The sequence below is a fragment of the Cervus canadensis genome, chromosome 10 (assembly GCF_019320065.1).
Source record: "Cervus canadensis isolate Bull #8, Minnesota chromosome 10, ASM1932006v1, whole genome shotgun sequence".
NCBI classification, from domain to species: Eukaryota; Metazoa; Chordata; class Mammalia; order Artiodactyla; family Cervidae; genus Cervus; species Cervus canadensis.
This window is the reverse complement of record NC_057395.1, coordinates 64659732-64676357: the sequence shown is the minus strand read 5'-3', so window position 1 is coordinate 64676357 and position 16626 is coordinate 64659732. Positions and strand designations below refer to the sequence as shown.

At 47.5% G+C, this 16626-nt stretch overlaps 1 protein-coding gene across 2 annotated transcripts in view; it reads left to right on the top strand.

Moving 5' to 3' along the window:
• SOGA1 (suppressor of glucose, autophagy associated 1) overlaps positions 1 to 16626 on the top strand; it is a 74632-nt gene that overhangs the window by 36855 nt on the left and 21151 nt on the right. The window contains exons 4-8 of one of the 2 annotated variants that reach the window (XM_043478643.1): positions 5065 to 5127; positions 5789 to 6973; positions 8298 to 8444; positions 9823 to 9948; positions 11164 to 11394. In XM_043478643.1, the coding sequence (XP_043334578.1) occupies positions 5065 to 5127; positions 5789 to 6973; positions 8298 to 8444; positions 9823 to 9948; positions 11164 to 11394 (1752 nt within the window). The remainder of the gene's footprint in view (positions 1 to 5064; positions 5128 to 5788; positions 6974 to 8297; positions 8445 to 9822; positions 9949 to 11163; positions 11395 to 16626) is intronic. The other variant, XM_043478644.1, reaches the window with a different exon arrangement.

Sequence of the window (16626 nt, the reverse complement as noted above, 5' to 3'; positions counted from 1 at the left end):
GAGAAGGGGACAACAGAGGATGAGATGGTTGGATAGCATTACCAACTCAATGGACATGAGTTTGAGTAAACTCTAGGAGCTGGTGACGGGAGGCCTGGCGTGCTGCGGTCCATGGGGTCGCAAAGAGTCAGACATGACTGAGCGGTTGAACTGAACTGAACTGTATTCCCTTTTGGATTTTTTTGAAGTTTGAATGTGAGTGTGCTCTCCAAAATATAAGAAATGATAAAAACCATACATAAAAGAAGAAAGCCTCCCCTAACCACTTCCCTCAATTCGATGCCTGGTTCAGCCTAACCCATGATTTGTTTTAGTTTGTGCCTTTTCAGGCCTTCCTCTATGCTTTACAATGTGTAGTTGTTTCTGTATGTATTTTTCAAAATAAAGATGGGATTATGTTATAAGCACAGTTTCTGTAACATATATGATAATGTAGCATGAACACAGGCTCTCTTTTTAAATGCTGGATGTTTGGGGGTTTTCTTCTGCTTAAGGTGCTTATTATAAAAATCAAAGATCACAGAGCTAAGTAAACATAGGAAGGAAAGAAAGTCTAAAAGAACACCATCTATTTCAGTATTTTAAACACAGAGCCAGAGGTCTAGAAGGAGCTCCAGCCAACCTTTGGCTGGGGTCACCCTCAGGAGAATGGGTGGGGGTATAAGCAGGGGGACTCCTGCTTTGTCAGCATAGTATAGATTTACAGTGAGAATATAGCTTTATGTATTAATTTACTTTTTAAAAATTATGTAATTTTTTAAAAACTTTAAAGAGAAAACACTGGTGGACTATGTCTTTGCTCCTCTCAAAAACATGTGGGGGAAGAAAAGTGAAAGGTGCAAGTTCTCTGTACTCTCGTTGTTTTCAACGTAGTGTATATTCTTTAAATCATATCCCCCCACCATGCACATGCACACATGTATACCCACATGCATGCATGCACACACGTGTCTTATTTTTATAAAGATGGTAACATGTTCTAGTTTTTTAAAAAATAGTTTTATTTATTTATTTATTTTTGGCTGTGCTGGGTCTTTGTTGACGCTTGGGCTTTTTTCTCGTTGTGGCAAGCGGGGGCTACGGCTACTCTCTAGTTGCGGTGCATGGGCTTCTCATTACAGTGGCTTCTCTTCCTAGATCAGGGATCAAACCTGTGTCTCCTGCATAGCGAGGTGGATTCTTATCCACTGAGCCACCAGGGAAGCCCCCCTCTAGCTTGTCTCAAATAAAGGTTGTCTTTTTTAAAGGGTAGAGTTCAGTAGTTTTTAGAATACTCAAGAGTTGCACAGCCATCACTGCTCTCTAATTCCAGAACATCTTCATCGCCCTAGAAAGAAACCTCAAGCCATCAAGTCACTCCCCACTCCCTCTTCCTCCCTGGCAACCACTAATCTACTTTTGGCCTTTGTGGATTTGCCTCTTCTGGACTTTTCATGTAAATGGAATCATATGCGATGTGTCCTCTTGTGACAGGCTTCCTTCACTCAGCAGTGTTTTCAAGCATGTAACATCGATCAAGACTTCATTCTTTTCCTGGCTGACTAACATTCCCCTGGGTGGATATACCACATTTTATTTATTTATTTATTTATTTTTGATATACCACATTTTATTATCCATTCATCAGGTGATGGATATTTGGGTTGCAGGTTTTGTTTTATAGTTACCTTCTTTTTGTCTCAGATTTTATCATGTCAGTGAATTTCACTCTCCCACTGCCCTTTTTAATGACTTTAGGTTTTGTATTATCTCAGTCCTTTATATGTGATGGCTGGGACCTCTCAGTGCCTCTGGGAACCCCTGGCTCCCCTTCCTGTCACCCCACTTCCCTCCTCCAAGAGGTCTGCAAGTAGTCATTTAATCTGTAGCTCAGTTTTGTAGATGATGGAGTGGAGTTTCTGGGAGAGGAAGTGGTTCACCCAGGTGTCCCACCTGAGTTCCCGGACCCACCCATCAGCTTGTGATGTGAAAGTGAAAGTGTTTTATGCTCAGTTCTGTCTGACTCTTTGCGACCCCATGGACTATAGCCTGCCAGGCTCCTCTGTCCATGGGATTTTCCAGGCAAGAATACTGGAGTGGGTGGGCATTTCCTTTCCAGGAGATCTTCCTGACACAGGGACCGAACCCGGGTCTCCCGCATTGCAGGCAGATTCTTTCCCATCTGAGCTACCAGGGAAGCCCAATATGCTTGTGATAGGGAGGCCCAGATCTGCAACCCTGGCCACCTGACTCCAGAGCCCCCACCTCACCACTGTGGGAGGGGGTCTCTCTCTGAGCATCCCCTTCCCAGACCTCTTTTGTGGGAGGAGCTCTTTGTGGAAAGACTTGTTTTGTGACCCTCACCCGCCTTCCCTACTCTTACCTCCTAGCTTTTGAAAGATGCTCCATCAGCCCTTCTCAAATACTGCCTTCCTGCTCTTGGCACCCAGCCTCTGAAATATCAGCCTCTGCCTTCCTGCCTTATTTACATTTCAAAAGGTCTCTTTAGGATTTGATTGGGCTTTAAGATAAACTTAAGAGCCTGTCTCTGGTTCATCTTTCTCCCCAGCTCTGTAGTTTCAACCTTAGCTGTACATTAGAATCACCTGGGAAACTATTTAAAAATACTGATGCCTGGGACCTACTCAGACCAATGATGTGAGAATCTCTGGGGCTGGGATCTTGGGCATCACTTTTTAAAATTTCCCCTAGGATTCTGATTTGCATCCAGGTTGAGAGCCACTGTGCTGGGTTCACTCTGGCCTCTGTCGAAGAAGGTACAGTTTCTCCTTCAAGTGTTTTGGAGCTAGAACAAGAGTTCTGTCCAGAACTGGTCCCAGGTCAGCTCTGGTTTTGCTATGGGACCTCTCTCTCGCCTTCAGTAAAGAGGAGGCTTGGATTAGATCCGTGGTTCTCACCTCCAGGGTTGGGGTAAGAGAAGTGGCGGACAGGGAGCACATGTATTCAAACGACCTGGAAGCATGCTCAAAGATTACCTGCCCAACTTGAAAAGTCAAATGCAACCCAAAATTGGTTTTATACTCCACTAAGTGAAATACTCACTCCTCTCAAGGGAAGACGTGTTCAATGGACTCATGCCTGTGAGTGACTTTTTTAAATGCTGAGAAACTTCAGAAAAGATGATTATAACAATTCCTCAAATTCCCCTCTATAGAACTTGTGCCATTTTGTGTTCTTGCCACTGATATTGAGTGTTCCTGTTTTTCCATCACTTCATCAATAGAATGTGTTGTCAGATGTTTGGGTTTTTGCCAATCTGATAGGTGAGAAATTGTATCTCAGTGTAGTTTTAATTTGCATTTCTCTTCCATGAATAGGGTGAGCGTCTTCCTGTGGTTGGAGCCATTTACACTTCTTTGCCTGTGAACTGGTTTTCATCTCTCTAGCCTATTTCTCTGTAGGTTTGTTGGACTTTATATCTTGTGACTCTCTTTACGTATTTAGGACATTAACCATTTGTCAGTGTCATACACTGCAAATATTTTTTCCCAGTTAGTCATTTATATTTTTACTTTTCTTAGAGCATTTCTTTGCCCCAGGTAGAATTTGCTTATCTAATCAAATGTATCAATTTCTTCCCCTATTGCTTCTGTATTCTTGTGTTTGGTTTTTTTGTTTTGTTTTTCTTTGTTTTGGCCTCATTGTGCAGCCTGTGAGATCCTAGTTCCCCCGACCAGGGATAGAACCCTTGCTCCCTGCACTGGGAGCATGGAGTCTTTTTTGGGGGCGGGGGCGTGGAGCATGGAGTCTTAACCACTGGACCACCAGGAAAATCCCTGCTTCTGTATTTTTGCATCATGATGATTATCAGAGCCTTACTTTGCTTTAATCTGCATGAAAACCTACCATTTACATTGTAAAAAAAAAAAAAAAGATCAGTTCCTCATCAATTCTAAGCCTCTTCTATAATTATGATTTGTTTTACCATATTCATTTTGTTTATTAATGTGTGTTAGTAGCTCAGTTGTGTCCAACTCTTTGCGACCCCATGGACTGTAGCCAGGCTCCTCTGTCCATGGAATTCTCCAGGCAAGGATACTGGAGAGGGTGACCGTTCCCTTCTCCAGGGGATCTTCCCGACCCAGGGATGAAACCCTGGTCTCCCACATTGCAGGCAGCTTCTTTACCATCTGAGCCACCAGGGAAGCCACCGGGAGTTCCATGTAAAAGTGATATCATACAGTATTTGTCTTTCCCTGTCTGATTTATTTCACTTAATATATGAGAAATATTACTGTTTATTAATATCTACTCTGAATTAAAGTTCTCACTAGAATGCCAGTTCCTTGAGCTCAGGATTCCCCCTGAAATGGAGATTTGCATGCAGAGGCTTATGGAAGTGTCCTCCTGGAATAACACCATCGGAGATGGAGGCAGCGGGAGAAGCTGAATTGCAGCGCATTCACACTCATGTCCTCAGCTGATCCCATGGGGAGCTCTGGAGCTGGTGTGGGAAGAGGGCATGGACTAGTCATTGAATGTGGCTTCCCCCCATTGCCCCCTCGCCCCCACAGGGAGGGCACAAGACCTTGGATGAGGTGGTTGCCCTCAGCCAGTGACCATTGCTGGAAGGGGGGCTAGAGGAATGCTCTAGTACTAAAGGGAGGATCTGGGCATAACACTCCAATATCCCCCTGAGGTACCCTGTCTGTCATGGTCCCTGCTGTATTTTCCATGCCTTACTCTGCTTGGCGCATGATGGGTGCTCAGGGAGTCTTTGGTGAATGAATGAAAGACAAACAAGAACAGAAACCCAGATTTTCCAGGTCTTGGGCTCAAGCCAATTAGATCACAATTCTGGGGTGCGAGAGAGGGGAGGAACCCTGGGCAGGTGGGTTCAGAATCGTCTTAGGTACTGACCTGGCTCTCCATTTGCAGTCACTGGGTGGTCTTAAGACTCCTCTAACTCAGCAGATGGTGCTGCTCAAGGCTGGCCATGGCCGGGCGGGGCTGGCTGGGGAGGGGAGGGGTTCTCAGCGGAACCCTGGGCACCATGACAGCTCTTGGATGTGCATCAACCACCCTTGTGAGCTTCAGTTCAGTTTATTTTTAATCCTCCTCCAGCACTCCTTGAAGAAAAGAGGAACGCGCTCCCTGGGGAAGACGGACAAGAAGCCTTCGGTGCAGGTACTTCTGGTCAGCCTCCACCAGCCTCAGGCAGCATAACCCCAAGCGGCAGGTTTTAGTCTAAAGGCCCCCAGCTTAAGTCCAAGGGGCCGGGGAGTCCCCAGAGGTGTCCACCCCTCCCCTGTTTCTACTCCGTCCTCCCCTTGTTCATTTTCTTAGCTTTGATGCCAGCTTTACTTCCCCAAACTACACCCTGAGCCCATGGTTCTCACATGCTCTGCTCTGTATAGTCCTGTCTGTAGCACAGGTCAGGCACAGAATACAGTTAGTCTCAAGTGGTTCTGGATGATCAGGGTGTCAGGCACTTTTTATATATTGTCTCCTTTAATTCTCTTCATGGTCTGTTGGGGGCGGTGTTATTGCCCCATTTTACAGATGAGAAAACTACGGGAGCAATGGTAGTAGTAGTAGCAGCAACAGTCACCCTGACAGAATGTCCCTTACTCCAGGAAGCCCTCCTGGACTCCTCAGGCTATATGTGTGCCCCATTTGTGTGCTGCCATGTATGCCTCTCTGCCTCCCCTCTGGACCCCCAGCGCCTTGAGCGTCAAGACTGTGTTCCCAGCACCTAGTAGTTAGAGCTCCCCGAAACGGTGTGGCTGAGCCTCCCAACACTAACTTTCCTGGCTCCTGCCTGTCCCTGTTCCCCCTCCGGCCCCAGGAGGACAGCGCCGACCTGAAGTGCCAGTTGCACTTTGCAAAGGAAGAGTCGGCGCTCATGTGCAAGAAGCTCACCAAGCTGGCCAAGGAGAACGACGGCATGAAGGAAGAGCTGCTCAAATACCGCTCGCTCTACGGAGACCTGGACGGTGCCCTGTCGGCGGAGGAGCTGGCGGACGCCCCCCACTCGCGGGAGACGGAGCTCAAGGTACATCTGAAGCTGGTGGAGGAGGAGGCCAACCTGCTGAGCCGCCGCATCGTGGAGCTGGAGGTGGAGAACCGCGGCCTGCGGGCCGAGATGGACGACATGAAGGATCACGGCGGCGGCTGCGGGGGCCCCGAGGCCCGCCTGGCCTTCTCCGCGTTGGGCGGCGGCGAGTGCGGGGAGAGCCTGGCGGAGCTGCGGCGACACCTGCAGTTCGTGGAGGAGGAAGCCGAGCTGCTGCGGCGCTCCTCGGCCGAGCTGGAGGACCAGAACAAGCTGCTGCTGAGCGAGCTGGCCAAGTACCGCTCGGAGCACGAGCTGGACGTGACGCTGTCGGAGGACAGCTGCTCGGTGCTCAGCGAGCCCTCGCAGGAGGAGCTGGCGGCCGCCAAGCTGCAGATCGGCGAGCTCAGCGGCAAGGTCAAGAAGCTGCAGTACGAGAACCGCGTGCTCCTCTCCAACCTCCAGCGCTGTGACCTGGCCTCCTGCCAGAGCACGCGGCCCATGCTGGAGACCGACGCCGAGGCCGGCGACTCCGCCCAGTGCGTGCCTGCAGTCCTGGCCGAGGCCCCGGGGCCCGTGGCCGCGCGACTCTGCCGGACCCGGGAGGCTGAGGCCCTGCCGGGGCTGCGGGAACAGGCTGTCCTGGTCAGCAAGGCTATTGATGTCCTGGTGGCCGACGCCAACGGCTTCTCGGCCGGCCTGCGCCCCTATCTGGACAACGAGTGCGCCGACTTCCGGCTGCATGAGGCCCCCGACAACAACAGCGAGGGCCCCAGGGACGCCAAGCTGATGCACGCCCTCCTGGTGCGGCTGAGCCTGCTCCAGCAGGAGCTCAACGCCTTCACGAGGAAGGCGGACTCGGTCCTCGGGGGCCCTGTCAAGGAGCCTCCGGAGCCCTTCTCCACACTGCCCGCCTTGAGCTCCCAGGGGCCCTCCAAGGAGATTCTTCTGGCCAAAGACCTTGGCTCAGACTTCCAGGTAAGAGGTCCCAGCCAAGGGTCCTATTGCTTTTATTTTTTTTTTTTTTCTGGTTGCACCGTGCAGCAGGCAGCACTTCTGCGACCAGAGATCGAACCCACAACCCCTGCAATGCTGCTGCTGCTGCTGCTAAGTCGCTTCAGTTGTGTCCAACTCTGTGTGACTGCAGAGATGGCAGCCCACCAGGCTCCCCTGTCCCTGGGATTCTCCAGGCAAGAACACTGGAGTGGGTTCCTCTGCAATGGATGCATGCAAAGTCTTAACCACTGGCTATGCTGGACTAAGTCACTTCAGTCATGCCCGACCCTGTGCGACCCCATGGACTATAGCCCGTCAGGTTCCTCTGTCCCTGGAGTTCTCCAGGCAAGAATACTGGAGTGGGTTGCCATGCCCCTCCTCCAGAGTATCTTCCCAACTCAGGGATGGAACTGGCCTCTCTTCAGCCTCCTGTATTGGCAGGCGGGTTCTTCACCACTAGCGCCATCTGGGAAGCCCCTTAACCACTGGACCACCAGGGAAATCCCCTATTACTTTTTATATATGTATGTGTATGTAAACACACACATAATATATAAACCTTTTACTGAACCATATCATACAGAAGCACACAAAACACAAATGTGCAGCTTAATGAATTTTCCCAAAGTGAGCACACCCATGTCATCATCAAGATGACGGGAACCGCAGCAGCCCCTCCTCGGGTTCCCTTTTAGCCTCTATTCCCACTCCCAAGGGTAACCCCTCTCTCGATTCAGTTTTGTCTGTCTTTGAACTTTGCATAAATTGAATGACACAGAACACACTCACCTGTGCCTGACTTCTTTCACTCACCATTATGTTTGCTGTCTCAGGTAGAAGTAGTTCTGAGTGTTCTGACCGGATATGACCTCATGGAGTGAATATCCCACAGTTCCCTTAGTCATTCACCACTGATAGATACAGGCTCCTCTGTCCATGGGATTCTCCAGGCAAGAATACTGGAGTGGGTTGCCATGCCCTCCTCCAGGGGATCTTTCCCACCCAGGATCGAACCCAAGTCTCTTTTATCTCCTGCATTGGCAGGTGGGCTCTTTCCCACTAGTGCCACCTGGGAAGCCCTTAAGTCCTGACACAGTCAAATAAAGTTAATTCGTTAAAAAAAAAAAAAAATTCATGGAGAAGTTGCAGTGCACCAACCGCCAGAGGTGAGTCCACCTAGGTCTCTCCCCTCAGGTGCCCGGTCAGAGGCTCCTACAGAGCCCGGGGCCTGGAGTGGGCCCTGTTTCTGGCACACCACGTGCCCCTCCCCGGGGTCACCTTTAGTCTCTTCTGCTTGTGCCTCTAGGTGCAGCCTCCTGACCTCAGGGACCTGCCGGAATGGGAGCCTAGGATACGAGAGGCCTTCCGCACCGGCGACTTGGACTCCAAGTCTGACCCCAGCCGGAGCTTCAGGCCTTACCGAGCTGAAGACAATGATTCCTACGCCTCTGAGGTGGGCCTGGGCCCACACGAGCGGGGGCGAGGGGCAGGAGGAGAGTGGCTGAGGTGACTCAAGAACAGAGTGACTTGTGAAGAATCTTAGCTGGTGTTGTTATGGGTTCTGAGTGTTTCCTTTGGTTCCAAGCTTCCTGGCAACAAGGGCTGGAAGAGAAACAAGGAAGTTTGGGCCATTCTCAGGACCTGATGACAGGAAGTTTATAAACTCATCTGAGGAAGTTTTTTTTTTTTTTTTTTTTAATTTATTTTTGGCTGCGCTGGATCTTCGTTGCTGCCGGCTTTCTCTCGTTGCAGCAAGCAGGGGCTACTCTTCCTTGCAGTGCGCAGGCTTCTCCGTGCAGTGGCTTCTCTTGTTGCAGAGCACAAAGTCTAGGCTACGGACCTCAGAGCCCGGCCCCTCTGCATTGGGAATGTAGAGTCTTAACCTCGGGACCACCTGGAAAGTCCCTCAAGTAATTTTCATAAGCTGAACACTCCTATGTAATCAGCAAGCAGATCAATGAATAGCCCATGACCTGTCCCTGGAAGCTTCCCTTCTAGTCCCCATTTAGTCACATCCTGACTTCTAACCAGATAGATTTGTTTTGCCTGTTTAGCTCCAAATCCTTATAAATAGAATTTCCCCTGAAAATGTAGAGTTTTATTGTCTTTTAGGAGTTTCTTACATTATAAACAGCAAATAACTATAACAGAATCCCTAAATAGCATAGCATAAAGATGGAAAAAGAAAATCAAGATCACAAGATTAACACATAGTTAACTACTGTGAATGTTTAGTTTGTTTAACTTGTTATTGAAATATAGCATAAAAACATACATATAGTAAAGGGCACTATCCTTTTTGTTTTTTTGGCCACACCTCTCAGCTTGTGGGATCTTAGTTCCCTGACCTGCACCTTTGTCAGTGAAAGCATGTTGTCCTAACCACTGGACAGCCAGGGAATGACCATGGGTACTATCCTTAAGTGTACAGTTGAATGGATTTTTACATAAGTATAGATCCATTAAACACATATGTTTGATCCCTGACTTACCTAAGCTGTTTGTAAATTATTAGTTATAAACAATGAGATGAACATTTTTGTTAATTCACTTAGTTTTCATAGTATATTATTTTCTTCAAATAAATTTTCACCAGAAAGTGTCAAGTTAAAATTCTAATAATAGCTAGATTTGATGTGCACTGTTTCATTTCATCATCATGACAACCCTCTGAAGTAGAGACCTGCCATCATGCCTGGAGTATACGTGAAGGATAGCTTGGGTCTGACTTCCTGCTGTCTCGCTCTCCTCTGACTGTCATCCTTCGACTGCAGTTTCTGTCCTCCTGCTCTCTCCCTGCTCCTCATCTGTGTTCCTCATCTCGACCCCAGATCAAGGAGCTGCAGCTGGTGCTGGCCGAGGCCCACGACAGCCTCCGGGGCCTGCAAGAGCAGCTCTCCCAGGAGCGGCAGCTCCGGAAGGAGGAGGCCGAAAGCTTCAATCAGAAAATGGTGCAGGTGGGTGGGGTCCTATCCTGCACCTACTGCAGCCTCTCTTCCCTGAACTGAGGGCAGAAACCTTGGTGGTCCTTGGGTTTTTCAGAGGCAAGCATGTGAGGGGCAACCTGTGTCTGCACTGCATGCTGCACTGGTGCTTATGCATTAACTGTGCTGGGCTGGAATCCTGGGCTTGTCACGGACTGTCTGTATGACCTGAGGCCCATCCTGTCTCCTCTTGGGGCCTCAGTGTCCTGTCTATGAAATATTGCCCCCTTCAGAGCTAAAGTTCTGTATTAGAAAGTCCACAGTCCTAGTTGGTAATCAAGATGGTAGTTCTACTAGTAGAAATCATTTATGAAGCCCTTACTGTATGTCAGAATTGCAATGCACTTTCCACACATCATGTCCTTTAATCCTCATGTTTTCCCCTGTGAGGTGTCCCCCTTTTACACCTAGAAAAACTGATGCCCAGAGGGCTGAAGTGCTTTGCCCAGGATTCCACTTGCAGGGCGAGGTGGGGCTGGGATTTTAATCCAGGTTATTGGTTCGCTCTGAGCCATGATACCTCATTGCTTCCTAGGGTATTCATGTCAGCCTTCCTCACCCTCAGCATGGCCTTTGCTTTGCATGTTGGGTCACCCCTCCCTGCCGTCATCACTCACCCTCCCAGGTGTCTCATTAAATGTGAGAGTCCACCTGAAACACTGGTGCTCGTATGGGCTCATTGTGAAAACGTGAAAGTGTTAGTCGCTCAGTCTTTTCCGACTCTTTGCCACCCCATGGACTGTAGCCTGCCAGGCTCCTCTGTCCATGGGATTCTTTAGGCAAGAATACTGGAGTGGGTAGTCTTTCCCTTCTCCAGGGGATCTTCCTGACCCAGGGATTGAACCTGGGTCTCCTGCATTGCAGGGAGATTCTTTACCATCTGAGCCACCAGGGAAGCCCACCTGGGCTCATTAGATAAAGCCAATGTTTTTATAATCAGACAGAGCAGGTTCAGATCCCAGCGCTTTCACTGATTACTGTGATTGCTGCTGTTTTTATGAGTTTCCTTCCCCTGGAGTAGCAGAGGGAAGTGTTTATTTCAACAGAATGAACTGCGAGGGATAGAATCCCCAGCAGGGTCACCACTAGGCACCACATGTAATTTCTGCGTTTATCTGAGGCCTGGAATGGGATGAATCGGGGTCCCCAAGACAGCTGGGCTGGCTCATGCTCTGGTCCCTCTTGCAGCTGAAGGAGGACCAGCAGAGGGCGCTCCTGCGGCGCGAGTTTGAGCTCCAGAGTCTGAGCCTACAGCGGAGGCTGGAGCAGAAATTCTGGAGCCAGGAGAAGAACATGTTGGTGCAGGAGTCCCAGCAGTTCAAGCACAACTTCCTCCTGCTCTTCATGAAGCTCAGGTGGTTCCTCAAGCGCTGGCGGCAGGGCAAGGTTTTGCCCAGCGAGGGGGATGACTTCCTTGAGGTATGGTTCCCCTGGGACTGGGACTGGGGTGGGGGTTGGGTGGAAGAGAGAGGAGGGGAAGGGGCACCCAGCTGGGTCAACACAGCCCTCGGGCTCAAATCCGAGCCATCAGCTTGCAGCTTCCATCCCTGCATTCATTCACTCATTCAGCATCAGTTTGTTGACAGCTCTTCGCTGAGTGCTGTGGCAGTTGCTGGGGATAGGCGGGGAAGACTTGGTCCCAGCCTCTCCAGGAGGAAATCTCCTTGGGGGCCAGAAGGTCTTTAACACCTCTCTGGTATTTGTTGGTTTCCCTTTTTAACAAGACTGAGTCTTCAGCTGGCAACCGTATCTGGGTGAACTTAATGATCTAGTTTTGTTGCTTTTGCATCATATGCAAATATGATATATATTAATGGTTTTTTTAATCTTTTAAGGTATAATTTATATACAGTAAAATGCACACATCTTATGTGTACAGCTAATGAAGTTTTATAGAATACACCCCACCGATACATAGTATAGCATCCCCCAGATTACAATGAGCACATTTCCAGTGCCCCAGAAGGTTCCCCAGTTCCCCAGGTGATATGCCCATCCCAGCAGTCAGCACTATTCTGGCTTCATAAACACCATGGGTTAATTTCACCTGTTCTAAAACTTCATATAAAGACTATAGTCTTTTGTGTCTGGCTTTTGCTTAACAGGCATGCAGAATCCTCCTGGATCAGGGATCGAACCCATGTCTCCTGCATTGACAGGCAGATTCTTTACTACTGAGATAACAGGGAAGCCCCTATTTTATTTTTCATATTTTCTTTGACAATGGTAATGGACAGTGACTTTCCATTTTTAGTAATAATATCAACTTCCTTTTTAATTTTAATTTTATTTAAAAAATATTTATTTATTTGGCTGAGCCGAGTCTTAGTTGTGGCATGCAGTATCTTTAGTTGCAACATGTGGGATCTAATTCCCTGACCAGGGATCAAACCCAGGCCCCCTGCATTGAGAGCTTGAAGTCTTAGTCACTGGACCAACAGAGGAGTCGCTCACCTTTCTTTTTTACATTTATTTTTTATTTAACTAGAAAGAGTAGGTTGACTTAAAAGCATCAGTTATAATACAGGTAGTATTTGGGTGTGGCAGGAAATAGGACAAGTGGGGCTTTGGGAATGTGTGAAGGTTGGGAATGATTCATGTGGCCCGTTGGTCCCTCAGCCTGTGAAGGCTACAGGTTGACCTCAGATCCTTGACCTCGATCCTCATCCTTCTGTCACAATCAGCCAGCGCGGTCACGTTACTGGGAGAAGGGGAGAGGTAAGGATGTCATACCTGTCACATCCACCTGAATTGGCACTGCTCACCTGGCCTTTTGCGTACAGGTACCTCTGGTCTAGACCAGGCTTTGCCCTCCTCTCATTCAAGCTACTCATTCCACAGTCAATGGAGACTAGTGGCCATCCCAGTGTACCCCTCTCTGGGGTCCCCTAGAGTAGCCTGATTGTCCCAGTAGCAGGGGATGGTGGTCAGACCTGAATCTGTAGCAAGTGTTCCCTCCCCTTCCCCCAGCAGAGCTCATGATTCTTCTCACAGGCCACCCACTTACTCCTGAAGGGCCTCGAGAGAGAGCTGCTGACCAGCTTCAGTGGACATGCTCACTGCTGCCCTTGTCTGGGAATGTCTGACCCAAAGGTGCCCCTATGAAAAGCACCTTGAAAGCCCAGCATGGCTGCCCCTTGAGCATCACTCTTTGTGACACCTGGGTACTACTATTTTTTTTTTAATCTTATCCATGTATTTATTTATTGGAATATAATTGCTTTACCATATTGTATTAGTTTCTGCTTTACAACAACATGAATCCTGTTTACATTTACATATCCCCTCGCCCTCTTGAGCCTCCCTCCCACCCCTGGGTACTAGTATTTGAAACCACTGTCTGCTTTAGGACCACCCCTCCTGTTTGGAAGTCCCACACAAGCCTCTGGATGAAGCCCAGTGTGGTTTGTTTTTTTAAATAATTTTTTAAATTAATTTTTTAAATTATAGTCAAATATGTATAACATAAATTTTAACCATTTTTAAGTTTACAATTCAGTAGCATTAATTCACATGCTTGTGCAACCATCACTACCATCCAGAACTCTATCTTACAAAACTGAAACTCTTACCCATGAATTCTCTATTCCTCCCTGTGCCTGCCCCTGGCAACGACTACTCCACTCTCTGCTTGTATGAGTTTGTCAGATTGCACATATAAGTGAGATCTTGTAGTATTTGTATTTCCGTCTCTAGCTGATTTTGCTTAGCATAATGTCTTCCAGGTTCATCCATATTATCACAAATAGTAGGATTTCCTTCTTTGATAAGACTGAGTAATATTTCCTTGTGTGCATATGTCATATTTGCTTTACCCTTTCATTCATAGACAGACACTTAGGTTGTCTCTGTATCTTGGCTATTGTGAATAATGCCACAGTGAACACAGAGAGATCCAAATTTCATTTCCTTTGGATATATACCCACAAGTGGGATTGCTAGATCATATAGGAGTTCTATTTTAAAATTTTGGGGAAACCTCTATACTATTTTCCATAGCTGAAGCCCAATTTTGGCAGCTAGGGAAGATGTTTTGCCCCCAAAATGAATTGTCTACAGGCCATATAGCCTGTATTTTAAATCAGTTTGTTGCAAGCAAATTCTCCATATTTGGTGAAAATCTTTCTAGCCATGTCAATGTACTGGGATAACAGAGAAACAGAAACTTACTTTAGGAGAAAAATAAGGTATAAGCATAGAAAATGAAATGATATATATACCTATAATAAATAGAAACATACTAACTGAAATAGACATAAATAAATAAAAAATAAGTGTAGGGGCTTTTGTGGTGGCTCAGAGAGTAAAGAATCTGCTTGCAATGCAGGAGACCTGAGTTCAATCCTTGGGTCAGGAAGATCACCTAGAAGGGAATAGCTAGAAATAGACATAATTAATAAGAAATAAGCACAACCATCCATACTGTAAAATATATGTATATGTACACACATATAAAATATGATATAAAGCCCAGTGTATAAAAATATGTATATACAAATGCATAATAAAATACATATAACTATAAAATAAGGGGCTTCCAGGTGGCTCAGTTTGTGAAAAATCCACCTGCCAACCCAGGAGATGCAAGAGACTTGGGTTCCATCCCTGGATTGGGAAGATCCTCTGGGGGAGGAAATGGCAACCCACTCCAGTATTCTTGGAAAATTCCATGGACAGAGGAGCCTGACGAGCTACAGTGCATGGGGTTGCAAAGAGTTGGACACAACTGAGCATGCACGCACTCAGATGCATGGGCCCAGGGCCCAGGAATACAAATAACAAATGATGTATATTCATACTTTTAAAGAATATATATGTCCACTTATGCAGAATTAAAACTGAGTATGTGAATGATAACCCTCATATATTGAGTATTTCTAGTGTCCTGGGTACTGTGTTAAATGCTCTCAGTGGATAATTGCATTTCACTTTTACGCATACCCTATGATTTGGAAACAAGTACTACCCCCATTCTAGTACAGATAAAGATCTTTGATTCCTTATCCTCAGTTCTGAAATCCAGAAATTCTGAGAACTGTTTTGTTGAGTCTAACTCAGATGGAAAAATTTGACCTGATATTCATTTGGCAGCAAAACCTCTATTTATCCATTTCATTAGTATTCACATGTTTGAAGAGGAAACACTGGTGTTGGTGAGCACAGGGTGTTACTCCAGATGGGGCTGTTATATAATATACAGTGTGGATACCATATTATCTTTCTACATCCCAATTAATTCTGAATTCCAAGCACACCCGGCATCAAAGAATTTCAGAGAAAGAATTGTGCACCTGTGTATACAGATAATAAAGTCTGTATGTTGGACTTCCCTGGTGATCCAGTGGTTGAGAATCCACCTGCCAATGCAGAGGACATGGGATCCCTGGTCCAGGAAGATTCCACATGCCACGGGGCAACTAAGCCTGTGCACCACAACTACTGAAGCTCACACACCCTAGAGCCTAGGCTCCTCAACAAGAGAAGCCATTGCAGTGAGGAACCCAGGCACTACAACTAGAGAGTAGTCCCTGCTCACTGCAACTAGAGAAAGCTGGTATGTAGCAACAAAGACTCAGCGTGGCCAAAAATAAAATAAATAATTTTTTTTTTAAGTTTGTATGTTTAGATACTGGTGACCAAGGACGGAACTGGGTGTTTACTCACATAGGCCCTTCTACTCACACATGCTTCCCAGTGCCTGCCCTGACCCCGGAAGCTTCTTCGTTTGGTTTTTAGGACACCATATTCTCTTGGCTTTCCTTCCACCTCACTGGTTGCTCCTTCTCAGTCTCCTTGGCTGGACCCTCCTTTTCTCCCTGAACTGACCCCTTAACGTCACAGTCGCCAGGGTTTATAGCCCTCAGGCCACATCTCTCCTTTTGACCTTTGTCTATTGCCTTGGAAAGCTTGTCCAGGCACTTGGCTTCCGTGGCCTTTCCTGCACATGGTGAATCTATATGGAATCTACAGAATCTGCCCCGGCTGCACTGCCCAGCCCTGTCACCACCCCCATCTGAACCATCATCACTTTTTGCCTGGATTATCACTGCAGCCTCCTAACTGGTCTTCCTGTCGTTGCCCTTGCACCTTTCCACTGAGCATCTTTTATTCAAAACAGGCAGGTACCAGGCTGCGTGTACTCCACGTGGATGGTGCCCCCTGGTGCTGTGGAGCTCTGTTTCTACCCTATAAAGTATCCCAACACAGCAGCCAGAGTGATCTCACAAAATTGGAAGTCAGGTCGCTGTCACTCCTAAGCACAGCCCTCCTCTGGCTCCCACGTCACCCAGAGTAGAAGCGGAAGTCCCTACACCACCTGGTCAACCCGCCTTGGTCCCTGTACCTCTCACTTCCTCCCTGGCTCTCTTGCTCTTCCTCAGACACACTTGTCCCCACCTCAGGGCCTTTGCATTTGCTGTGGTCGTTCCCTGGAATTCTCAACCTGCAGGTCTTCACATGACTTATTCTTTTACTTCCTTCAGAAGTTTGCCCAAATACTACCTCCTCCCTGAGGCCTTCCTTGACCACCCAGTGCAGCACATCCTAGCTCCTTTCACGGTTCTCCTCCTCATAGCACTTATTATGGTGGAACATTTCATATACTTAATGACATTTCATGTATTTCACATATCTGTTTGTTTTATTGCTCCT